The following is a 13,228-nucleotide window of genomic DNA, read 5'->3' as shown; positions in this document are numbered from 1 at the left end:
TGAGGTTCCTAATCAAACTAATATTTTTCATTCACAGATGAATCCGAAGTGGCATCCGGGCAACCTGACCCGCGCGACGAATACGCGGCCCCGTCAACATCCGAAGCGTCTGCCTCTGCCCCCCGGTCTGCAGCGTCACACCGGCCAGCCGTGTTGACCACAGAGGTCCTAGAAAGACAAACAGAGATCGTGAAGTGGATGATGGCTTTAACACACACCGTGCAATCTATCGACAGTACATTAAAAGACATAAATGAAACACTGAAGTCACAGAATAAATGCTGAAAGAAATCGTTGTTCTCCTTTCTTTTTTCCTTGAATAACAGAATGCTTACCAAAAGTCAGAATCGCTGAATAAGTTCCTCTCTCCTCCTGAGCGCTCTTGGCTGTGCAGGCTGGTGGTAGGGATCTCTGGGTGCGGGGTCCTCTGGATGTACATCTGGAAATGGCACTCCATTTTTTTGGGCAATGTTATGGAGATCCCCGCATGCAATAATAATATTGCATACCTTTTCGGGCGGATAGGGTTCCCCCCGCAGCCGAGAGACAGATCCAGCTTTAGGAGCCCTATACACCTCTCCACAGTGGCACGCGTGCGCGAATGCGCAGTGTTAAAGCGCCTCTCCTGTTCGGTGTGAGGTTGCGCGGTTGAATAATGAGCCATCACTCTTCCAATTACGGAGTTGTACTTGTTTAATTTATTTAATTTGCGTTTATGTTTATATTTATGTTGAAGTCAAATAAAACATGGGCCTTCTTCAAAGTGATAAGTCTGTAATTTTAACCTAGGGATTTGTTGCGACTCCTGAGCACGCACTAGTGACGCTGCTGTGTTGCAGTCACCGCAAGTCAAAATGGAAAAGTGCGTACACGGCCTCAGACCTGTCGTGGCGATTTCATCTTTCCTGCGCTCACGATGGATTTGATAAATGCCAACCTTTGCGCAGAAAAGAACGTACACACGACCTACGCACGTTTTTCGTCTTACGCAAGTTTGATAAATGAGGGCCAGTGTGTTTGGGACAACAGGAGTAAGTCCTGGGAACAGACAGTAACATCAGGCTCTGTTGAGCTAGCATGATTCAGTATTTCTTTAGCACAAGTTTCTTGTGTTTATATTGAATAATGTAGGACGAGGTAGCTGCCCCCTGCTAGCATGCAGGGGCCCCCCTCTACGATTTAAAATGGTGATAAATGTGTCTCTGCGCTCCAAAAAAGAAAAACCTTGATAAAATACATCGTCGGTGAAGTGATCAATGCACATTATGGGTCAATATTTACCGAAAATTGCGTCGTAAATGTTAAAGTTGTCATTTTTGTGCTCCGTTCCGCTAAGACCCGTTCAAACTGGCTGACAGCGCTGTGATGTTTGGAACTCCGGAGGCTCACATGAACCACGTGACAGCCCAAGCGGCGACTTCAAAGCGTGTCGCAACTCTGTAACTCTATAGCTCTGGGTGATGCCTGTGGCGTGATGACGTCAGCGATGACGTATATGTGTCCCCTTTCCTTGCACTTGAGAAATTCGTATTCGTAACTTTTGAATGTGTGACTTTTGCATTCGTAACTTTCCAACTCGTAACTTTTCAATTTGTATTCTGACAAATATTACAACACAACCCAGTAAAAACACAGATGGACTCATTTTTAGAGATCACAAATATTTTGTTTTATGCTCAACTACAACCAAAGACGCACACATTTCCCAAATATGCACGGATTACTTGCACAGATGGACAAATCTTTTTGGCCCATTGCTTACACCATAGCAGGCTTGCTTTATTGTTGACTTGTAAAAAAAAATCTTCATGGAAACCATATGTGGCAAGGGATAGGTGTGGTTTGTTATGTGGGATTGGGCATGGTTATGTTCAGGGATAAGTAATTGAGCCAGAAAAATAGAAAGAAGTCCGACAAAGCCACTCTGGGAATTGCACCCAAGGAAATGTTCAGTTCGGTTAGTCCATTTAAAGCACTCCGGGTCGCTCACTTAAGCAGCAGGAGACAGGATTCCATCCATCCATGAGTTTTTCTCTCCTCATCTGCCTGTCAGGGTTCCTGGAGAAAAACCGAGACAGCCTCCACACCGACATCATCCAGCTCGTCCACTCATCCAAGAACAAGTTCATCAAGCAGATCTTCCAGGCTGATGTTGCCATGGTGAGGCCAACGGACATTCTAATACATTTAGATTTTACGAGACTTCCTTCTCCATTGTTATGCTCTTTGAGGTGATGGGTCTTCTAGTGATAATGTCACGGGTGACTTTTGCCTTCTCCAGCTTTTCTCCTAAGCCCTTTCTCACTCAGCTGTTTCTTGTCTGTTTTTTCCATATTTACCACTAACATCAGTTTCTGTGTGGCTATCAGCAGCCCAGCACCCCTGCTTCCAAGGTAATTAACAGCCATTAGTCTGTGAGTGTTTGCGTAAACTGAATCCAAAAGTTTCGCAACGCAACTAGCAGCATCCCCCTGCTTCCTTAAGCCTTTCTCTTTACAGGTGTACCGTTTGTTGCTGCAGAAACCAGAGTGAACATAGTGCTGATGAGGAGAGATGTATTATATGGCAGTGTAGAGGAACCTCTTGTGTACTCTGTGTTTGCATTGTGTACATTGATATGTTTGCTTTAAAAGTGGGAATCACCCCTGGAATGTGAAACAGAACTGAAAACCTTTTTGTCTTCCTGTATCGAAAAAAGTTGAGCTCATATATAAAATGTAGGGCGTTACATTTATCGCGTTAATTATTTAATGACGATAAATATTTTATCACGCATTAACGCAGTTTTCATTTATTTATTTATTTATTTATTTTATTTTATTTTATTTTATTTATTTATTTTATTTATTTTATTTATTTTATTTATTTTATTTATTTTATTTATTTTATTTTGTAAAACTCTGTTGCTCACAGGCTTTTATTTTGTAAAAGTCTGTTGCTCACAGGCTTTTATTTTGTAAAAGTCTGTTGCTGTCTGCCGCGGAACCGGAAAAGAAAGTAATCGGCGAATCCACCAAACCTGGAGAAGGGTACGGAACTTTTACTCGGCGGTTTTCATTTTAAAGTTCTTCCAGACGGCGGAGTCGACAGAACCAAAGTCATCTGTAAACTCTGCCAAGTTGAATTGTCTTCTCAGCGTAGTAGTTCCAGTCTAAAATATCACTTAAAGGCAAAACACACAACTGATAGCAGCAAGTCATTCAAGGAAACAGACAGTGGAGCGAGGCTTCTACATAAAAACTACAGAAAGATGCTGATGTTAAAAGTGTGTTTGCACAACAAATGTTATGGCACTTTCATTCATATGGCAGCACATTTAAAATAAAACTAAATGCTAAAAGCTATACACTACTTTTGGATTCAGTTTTGGATTTAGCTTACAAATGCGATTAATCGTGATTAATCAGGGAAATGATGTGATTAATTAGATTAAACATTTTAATCGTTGCCCAGCCTTAATAAAATGTAAAAGTTGAATGCATTTTTTTTTAAAAGGCCAGTTATTTACATTTAGACCTTTTTTCAAATGCAATAAAAACTTGAATTTATTAATTAGTTTGAACCTCTTGCTCCATTTAAAGGACAAGACCGGTTTTTTGACATTGGGCCCTTGATTTCACATTATAACATGATGTTCTACTCACCCCTGCTTGTTGTTGGTCATTCGGAGCTGTTCCGAAGATATTCGCGAGGCGTCTGGCTGCTCTCTTGAGATATTCGGCCATGAAACGGTTTCCTATGGGCAAGCTTATACAGGCACAAACTATGCTGTTTATAATTTATTAATTACTGTACACTAGCACTGATAACGTGGAGGTGCGTCGCTTACTTAAAAAAATCCGGGTTACTGTAATTTTGAATTTTAGCCGAATGAATAAATAGGCAGCAGGTCTGTGGGCTGTCTGTGGCAGTAGCACGATGAGGACGTCAGTAACACCCACTTTAGGACAAAAAAAATCAAAATTACAATAACCCGGATTTTTTTAAGTAAGCGACGCACCTCCACGTTATCAGTGCTAGTGTAGAGTAATTAATAAATTATAAACAGCATAGTTTGTGCCTGTATAAGCTTGCCCATAGGAAACCGTTTCATGGCCGAATATCTCAAGAGAGCAGCCAGACGCCTCGCGAATATCTTCGGAACAGCTCCAAATGTTCAACAACAAGCAGGGGTGAGTAGAACATCATGTTATAATGTGAAATCAAGGGCCCAATGTCAAAAAAACGGTCTTGTCCTTTAACAGATACAATTAAAAAATTTCAGTGTTCTACTTCAATGTATTTAGAAAATATAAACAATGTTCAAATGTAATACCACTGATGCACTCTTAAAAAAGTTGGGATAGAGGTATAATGTGTAACATTAGCCTTCATTTTAATTACACTTATCTGGGAACTGTCTGTGATGGACTGGATACCTGTCCAGGTTTTGCCCCGCCTCTCACTCTTTGGTTGCTGGGATAGCACCCCTGCAACCCTGCATAAGATAAAGCAGGTATAAAAAAAATGACTGAATGACTGAATCATACTAATCGTTGGGACTTTTTCAGAGAAATCTGTGTTCATTCTCGCTGGATATAAAATTTCAGCTGCTCAACAGTCCATGGTTGTTCTCTAACTCTCCTCTTCAAATGCGCCATACATTTCAATAGGAGACAGATGTGGACTGCAGGCAGGCCAGTCAAACGCACGCACTGTCTGTGTTTATGAAGCCACTGGTTTGTAAGTTGTGCAGAATGAGGTCTGACATTTTTCTTGCTGGAATTACAGGGAAAAGACGTCATTTTGTACAGTAACATGTGTCTCCACTGTTTGCCAACATACACCTCTGCATCAACGGTACCTTCACACACATGAAGTCATGCATGCACCACCACAGACACTGGCTCCTTTCTCTGATAACAACCTGGATGGTCTTTGCATCTTTGGCACGCAGTCAGACGTCAGCTGAAACGTGGACTCAGACCACAAATAGTGCTCTGTTCAGAAATCTTTGAAAATTCGGCAACCTTTCCTGCTCCATATTGAGGAAATTACTTAAAAAAAAAGAGATGTGTGTTTATTCATTCATACACCCATGATTACATTTACTCAAGGTGACCATTAAGGATTCTATTCTGATTTTTCTTTAATTTTTTCAAAATTTATGCAGTACTTTGGATCATTTTTTTATATTCTTATATTTTACTTCATGTGTAGCTTTAAAAGCTGTTTTTATTGTGTTAATGAGCACTAATGCAGTCCCAAACTATCCCTGATGCTGGCTTTTGTGTTCATAACAAGCCAGATGGCCACTTTCCTCTCCTTCCTACCTTGAACTATAGGACACGGGCTATCCCAGAGGATGTGGCGTTCATGATTTCCCAAAGGAAGCTCAGATTTCCAGACCATAGGCCAGTTATTTGCTTGTTATTTATATCTGAAAAGAGTTTGACCCACAGAGAGGACTGATGTGTATGGATCATGTTCTTTTTTTCCTTGCTTGGTTGAGTTCATGAATACTGAGTATTTGTTTTCCACCACACATCTTATTTACAGTGATTTTTCTGAACTCTCTTGATATTTTGATAATGTTATGAACAGCCGATGATTAAATCCACAAAATTCTTTGCAATTTCAATGTTGAGACACATTATTCTGATATTCCTGAACTGTTTGGTCTCACAGTCTTTCACAGAGTAGTGAGCTGCTTTGCATCTTCTATAAGGTCCTGCCTCCCAGACATGAACTTTTTGGATATAGTAAACCGTTTTTTGTTTTTTGTTATATATATATATATATATATATAATGCAGTTTCTTTTACCTAACACAACTTTTCCGGTCTTCTATTGCCCCCAGCCCAGCTTTCCTTCACCCAAATTTACAAAGATTCTTCGTTTTAGCATGCGATGCATTCTCTTTATCCTAGTTTTAAGTCAATATAATTTATTTTCCTTAAAATGAATGCATTTTGTTTTCACAGAATCTCAACTTTTCTTTAACCACTGATACATGTTATTTAAGTTTATTGGTCAGCTGTTGCCGTACTGGGTTGAATTTCTTTCTTTTTTTTTTCTTGGTTCCAATATCTTGTCCCCACATTATCAACACGTGTCAGTAAAAGTTCAATTTCTTACAGAGGTTTGCCGAACATTTAACACAGTGCACGTGATTAAGTGTGTGTATATGTTTGTGTGTTTATAGGGTGTTGAGACGAGGAAGCGCTCTCCCACTCTGAGCAGCCAGTTCAAGCGTTCCCTCGAGATGCTGATGCGGACGCTCAGTGTGTGTCAGCCGTTCTTTGTTCGCTGTATAAAACCCAATGAGCTCAAGAAACCAATGGTGAGTTTTTTCTTAGACACAAACCACTGCCCATCGAATGTAAAGCATGAAACTATCCCTGCAATGTCTCTGAGAGTCAAATACCTCAAACAACCGTTAGCTCGTTCATTTTTCTTTGGGTTCTTGCTTTTTTTTTTACTTCCAATGCTGTCCTTCATATTTGATGATCTGCGTGAAATGCTTTGAAAAAACTGTAACAGTCTTAGATTGTATAAAATCTTAAATGGTATTCATACATGTATATATTTAATTTACCGTCTCATACATTTTCTTGAATGCTAAAAATCTAAGTTTTTTCACATCGTCATCATCAACTTTATTTCCAGACTCAGGGTCCATTTTCAAAAATCAAAACACAGTACATAGACAAACAGAAACACACTTATAAAAGACACTTGTACCAGTGTTTCCACATATATGACTGGTATCGCACTGCACTAAGCGCAGGATTTGACAGCAGCATAATAATTTGATTCCATGAACCATCCAATCTACAGATAAAACTATATATTAAAATCCTCAACAATGCATGGAATGTGTTGACCCCTAGACCACAAAACAATTCACTTGCACTGCTCCACCTGGGCTTCTTAAGCAGAATGCGCAGCCCATCATTATATGCAACTTGAAGTTTCTGCAGGCTACCCTTTTTATACTTAGCCCACAGGGGGGCAGTATGCCTTGAACAGGCTAATTTTAACACTATCAGTGCACCAGTGAAACTTCCTTACCAGCATGTTAGCTTGTGCATATAACATGCGGCGCTGCCTGAAGATGTCATCATCATCACACATTTGGTCAGTAATTATATGTCCCAAATACTTTGTTTTGTTACTTACAGGTAAAGCCTGCTCCGCCAAATAAAAAGAAGGAAAAGTGAGATCCTTGTCCCGCTTACATTTACATATAAGCACAACACTTTTCTTGCAGTTGTATTTAACATCAAAAGTCAATCCATAATTAGAACAAACATGTAGCATTTCTTGCAGCCCAGTACTGCTGGGGGAGAAGATGGCTAGATCATCGGCATACATGAGATGATTTAGCAGTGCATTCCCAACCATGCATCCTGTCCTACAGGCCCTCAGTTGCTCAGACAGGTCATTCATATAAATATTAAAAAGAGCGGGAGAGAGTAATCCACCCTGTCGGACCCCACAACACAACACAACCAATAAGGAAGTACATCTAATTTGTTTCTCACCAAACGTTAGATGACAAATCGCATCCGTACAAATGCCACATGTCAAGCTTTATCCCATTAGCTTAGCTTTGCAGTAAGAGCAAGCCTGACCAGCTCAATGTTTCATGAGAGTGTAGAACTGAAGTGCTAACATGTCAAGCTGTGATGTTAATCAGGGATATTGGCAAGACTACCTTTTGGCAGGGAGCAGTAACTTGAGTCTTGCGATCACAATAAAGGCTGTTCTGCAACCAGTGGACGGTCTAAAGGACGAACCAGCACCTCGGTGTTCTAGATGTTCTCATATCTTCTATAAATCTTTCTTGGAGAGTTCAACCTGCTTTGCAGCCATCTGTTAGAGCAGCAGCATCAGAGCCTCAAATAAACTGAAGATAAAGAAGGCTGGCTCTGTGCTTGGGACTTCTCTGGAGCCTCTGCACCTAAAAAGTAGAATGCTACACTATACAAGTTAATGAACAGAAAAAAAACAGCACTGCCCACCCCCACAATAACACAGTGCTGAAACAACAGAGTGTGATCAGTGAGAGACTTCTACAGCTGCGATGTAGCATGGAGAGATACAGGAGGTCATGCCCTTCCAGCAGCAATAACAACACATAATGAAAAACAACAGTAACACTTCTTATTTGACATATTTGTGAAACATAAGATGCCCTTTATTGTAAATTGTTGTTTTTTTTGTTTTTTTTTATTTAGTCAATTTTGTTGTGGTGCTTGTTCCAGCATCTACACACCAGAGAGCACTTTCGAAAAGGCTCAACTTTTATTTTCAAGTATTTCTGTGTGTTTTTTCTCAGTTGTTTGACAGAGAGTTGTGCATTCGTCAACTTCGCTACTCTGGCATGATGGAGACCATCCGGATAAGGCGAGCGGGTTATCCTATCAGATACAGCTTTGCCGAATTTGTGGATCGTTACAGAGTCCTGATGCCTGGCGTCAAACCTGCGCACATTCAGGTTAACAGCATGATGTCTTTTGGTTTTTCGTCCTACTCGTTTTAGATAAAAAAGTAAAAAAGTTTGGAACTGACCACACCCGTTTCCTCATAGATTTATATCAGTGTCAGCCTTCAGATAACAGCCAAACTTTATATTTTTTGTGTTCCATGTAATCTGTTTTTTTTTTTTTTAATTTCCACTTAGTCTGATTCCAATAAAACAATTTCTTAATGCAAGAAATATTAGTGTCAGTTTACCTGACATCATAGGCTTTCATCATCATTACTGGTCCAGGAGGCATCGCTTTGACACAGTTTTGTCTCCATACAGGAGAACCTGCGAGGAACCTGCCAGCGGATAGTCTTAGCCCGGCTGGGAGAACATGATGACTGGCAGATCGGAAAAACCAAGATTTTCTTAAAGGTTGGTTAATCAATTTTCTTTTACGCACTGAAAGAAAATATATGCTGGACAGTGTTGATGTCTGGACTTTATCAGTGGTCCATCTATATAATCTCTTAGTAGCTTTATATTGTCATGTTGAAGCACAACAAACTAGAAAATGGCGGCCGTAAAACACTGTGAAAACCACAGGAGTACTCAACCATCGACATCTTTCAGCCTGCAAACCCCACACTGACATTTTTGAGGCAGAAGACTTTCGTGGAACTTTACTTGAACCCTCCTTCCTCTGGTGGGGATACGGATTCTGAGTTCCTCAAAACATTCATTATCAGTGGTGAAAGTTCCTACAATACGTAAAGAATCTATAGTGTCTCCCGTTTGATATTTTACCCTCCATAGTTTTTAACACAACAACTTTAATACATTTAAAACAATTCATTTTAAGGTGAAAGTTGACTCTTGGAATGTTTGTAATTGGAGCTTTAAATAGGAAGGTTATTTTAGCCATGAACATGCCAAATTAAATTATGTATACGTGGAAATGTAAACATCTTTCATTTTTACAAAATTTATACTCCAGCTCTTTGTGGGAATTCACACTGTTTTATGTCATTTTTGTTTTATTATTCTATTTTTACTATTTGTTTCATTTGATCGAACAAAAACATTAATTCTGAGCAAAGTTATAGATATCTAATATCAACAGGTAGGCTTTTGATCATCTAAAAATAAATAATTCTCCATTGCTCTGATATTCAGGATATCTCCATCACATACATCCACATTTTACAAGAAAGAAAAATGACAAAATAAATCAGTTGAGCTGGGAATCCTGTTTGAGGTGACATGGAATGACCAGTGGCTCTTCTTTTGTTTGCCACTTTGTCTCGTCTTGTTCTCCATCAGGACCACCACGACATGCAGCTGGAGATCGAGAGGGACAAGGCCATCACTGATAGGGTCATCCTCATCCAGAAGGCTGTGCGCGGACTGAAAGCGAGGTGAGCCGCTTTGTAGGACACACCGTTAAATTTAGCCATCATGGCCTTAATGATCTTTAAAGACATGTACTCTCCATCTTCTGTGGTAAATCCTTTCGGATTTTAGGGTGGAAGTTAGCTCGTGTATACCTGTTAGTCTTTGTTTTTTCTTGGAACGACATAAAGAGCTGATATCTGTCTTCTTCTGCAAAGATATTCTATCGTAACCTGGTCAGAAACAAGTTGGTGACAGTGATAGTTCATGCAGGTACTATCACAGATGTTCTTTCTCATGGTTAAATTATTCATTGAGATGTTGGCATCTTTGCTTGCACCACACTGAATATGGAGGCAAAAAAATGGAAAAGTTTTTAGTGGAAGTTGAAAGTTCAGTTGGGCTACAGTCAGCCTAACCAGAGGGATACATCAAAATATCAGCTGAGAACTCTCTTTGCCTTTAAAAGTCAGTAGTCAGTCCCAGTCTTCTTATCCTTGTCATTTTTTTTTTTTTTTAATATTTTGAATGGAAAATCAAAGACTATGTTGTGACTGTTCTTTTAAGTATGGAACAGAAAATAGGGGGTGCCATTTGCTTTTGTAACTTTCAGCTTACTTCAGAGTGAGTATATTAAGTCATGTCAGTCATCTTCTAAGTCTGTATATTTAACATCGTGTTCATCTCAGAGGAGCAGCTCGTACGGTCATGAAAAACCTGGAAAAGTCATGGAATTTTAAAATGGTCATTTCCAGGCCTGAAAAAGTGCTTGAAAAAAGTAAAATCGCAAAAGTTTTGGAAAAGTCATGGAAATTTGTAACATTCATATTTTCAGGTCGTTCATTTATGCTGAGTTTGAAATAATGTATATGCTTTAAAAAGAAATACTCGCAAATTATAAGCAGGCATACGCTGAATACTACTGAAAAGTTCGTTGGCCATAGCAACCATAGACGGCCAGCAATCGGATAAACCAATGAAGTGACTCAATCCTGTGAAAGAATGAAAACAAGTGAATGAAACCTCCACTTACCCATTATGAAGTTAACTCTGCCAGCCCTTCCATAACCTGCTCAGCCAACTCCTTGACGTCGGGTATGGTTGCTAACGTTACGGCGGCTAGCATTAGCAACGAGGCTGCTAGGCTTGCTAAATCGGTAAGCATTGGGCTAATGAAGAAAGCTAGTCTCTTTAGCTACGTTATATTATCATCTTTCTTCTCGGCTATAACCTTTGTTTACGGCCACTGGCCCTAACCTGACGCCCTAGCTGTCAAATCACCGGAAGTTTTCACCGGAAGTACTGGCGCACACACAAAAGCTCTCTCCAGACATATCATTCTTTCATTCCGCCCAGATGAAATTTAATGCCACTCTTCGAAAATCGGCAAAATTTAAGACATTTTAAGACCTTAAAAAACGTATTTTTTATTTAAGACTTTTTAATACTTTTTAAGGATCCGCGGAGATCCTGTAATGGCGGTATGGACAGATCCACTTGAGGGATGGGGGCAGGGGGCGCAATCGTAACACGTACCTGCTTCTGAACTTGAATCTATAAATGTTTATTCTTTTAATCAAACTATTGTCTCTCATTCATTTGTGTCATTTGAGATAATACTGTATGCCTTGGAATTCTCATTGTTAGTTTTAATACAACATTTGATCACTTTTTGATGTATACACCGAGTTTTCACCAAATGTTTGGTCATGGAAATTTTGTTTAAAGTCATGGAAAAGTCTTGGAAAAGTCATGGAAATCTTTTGGTCAAAATGTGTATGAACCCTGGAGGAGGGGATTCTGGATTTATAGTTTGAATTTCATTTCTATTTCTGTCACAGGACAAACTTCCTCAGACTCAGGAGCGCTGTGACTTTCATTCAGAAGGTCTGGAGGGGTTATCGATGCAGGAGGAATTACCAAATTGTGAGTCCTTTACACCATCTTTTTTTTGTTTCTCTCCACTGAAAGCCCCATGCCCTCAAAACATCTCACACCACACCATTCTATTTTTCATTTACTCGACATGGGAAAGGCGTATTGAGAAATAAGCTGTTTAAAAAAAAAAGGCTCCTTTTAGAAGGATTGAAATAATGAGTAACTAACGACTATCCATACTGACTAAATGAAGATAAGAAATAAACTAAGAATGGCAACACCTCACTTATGGAACATGTTTCTCTCCTCCAGATGAAGTTGGGCTTCTTGCGCCTCCAGGCGGTCTGCAAGTCAAGGAAGTTTTACAGAAGCTACCGGATTACCCGCCTTCGCGTTATTCTCATCCAAGCCCGCTGCAGAGGCTTCCTCATCCGGCAGACATTTTGGCGACGTCTTCATGCCGTGTTGACCATCCAGGCCTACACCAGGGGCATGATAGCCAGACGCCTCTGCCAGAGGCTCAGGGCAGAGGTAAACAGTCATTATGTTAACTACTGCCACTTGTATTATGTTGTTGACACGTCAGAGAGAGAGGGCTGCTGGCTCTAAGTCCTAAGTTGGAAGGGAAAGAAACTGTGACATGATTTGGCAAAACAAAACTGTCTCTTTATTTATTTATTTATTGGGGCCTGCCATAGCATTGCATAGGAGAGCACTGCCTCCATGCAAATGCATGGCAAGGCACCTATTACTATTCCGTTGGCAAAAGTCTATGCGATTTAACATTGAAAACGTGTCTCTTTATAGGCTATATATATTTATATATTTATTCTTCCGTCCACATTAACATCCCAACAATATATATATCTAAACAACCGGCTCGATGAGTTTTCGCGGGCTATTACTTTTATTGAAGATTGGAGTTACCATGGCGACGTAATAAGCAAAAAACTGCCCCCCAAAGCTGTTGGGGGATGACCTGGAAAAATCATAAAAAACCCAAAATTTTGAGCAGTTACTGTGTCATCATGCATTAACCTAGAAATGCCATTCAAATGTCAGTTTGTAGATACGTCCGTGCTGTGTTCAGAAGTGAAGACGCCATGTCGATACATGCTACGGATTTCCCACATCATGCCTCCAAGCGACCCAAAGTTTTGGCCAAAATCTGCAAAATTTGAATTTTTAGAGCACAACTGCCATTTCATTAGAGTGTGGGAGGAGCAAGAGTTCTGACCTCAGATTCATTTCCGAATCGCCCTCACGCCTACAAATATCGCTCCAATGCCATTATGTACTGTCATAATATAGGCACGCATGTTGGGATTCATAAAATGTTTTCATATTTCATCTAGGGCTGACCGTTTGCTCTCAGAGCCCCACAGAGCAAAGTGATGTCGGGGCTCAAAGACCTAAAATCCCCATTTTAATTCATCCAATTCTCAGAATCTCAGCAGCTCCTGCAGCCCTTCTTTCTCTCATCCGTGCTTTCACTGTGAATGTGCT

General features: G+C 40.0%; 1 protein-coding gene across 1 annotated transcript in view; it reads left to right on the top strand.

Annotated features, from left to right (window-relative positions):
* LOC142402017 (unconventional myosin-VIIa-like) overlaps positions 1–13,228 on the top strand; it is a 72,362-nt gene that overhangs the window by 21,449 nt on the left and 37,685 nt on the right. Inside the window, exons 14-20 of the mRNA XM_075487460.1 lie at positions 2,054–2,160; positions 6,185–6,322; positions 8,324–8,482; positions 8,795–8,887; positions 9,776–9,870; positions 11,686–11,770; positions 12,035–12,253. Coding sequence (XP_075343575.1) covers positions 2,054–2,160; positions 6,185–6,322; positions 8,324–8,482; positions 8,795–8,887; positions 9,776–9,870; positions 11,686–11,770; positions 12,035–12,253 — 896 coding nt within the window. The remainder of the gene's footprint in view (positions 1–2,053; positions 2,161–6,184; positions 6,323–8,323; positions 8,483–8,794; positions 8,888–9,775; positions 9,871–11,685; positions 11,771–12,034; positions 12,254–13,228) is intronic.

This window comes from Odontesthes bonariensis, chromosome 16, assembly GCF_027942865.1.
Source record: "Odontesthes bonariensis isolate fOdoBon6 chromosome 16, fOdoBon6.hap1, whole genome shotgun sequence".
Classification (NCBI taxonomy): Eukaryota; Metazoa; Chordata; class Actinopteri; order Atheriniformes; family Atherinopsidae; genus Odontesthes; species Odontesthes bonariensis.
The sequence above is the reverse complement of the archived record's forward strand: the minus strand, read 5'-3'. Positions and strand labels throughout refer to the sequence as shown.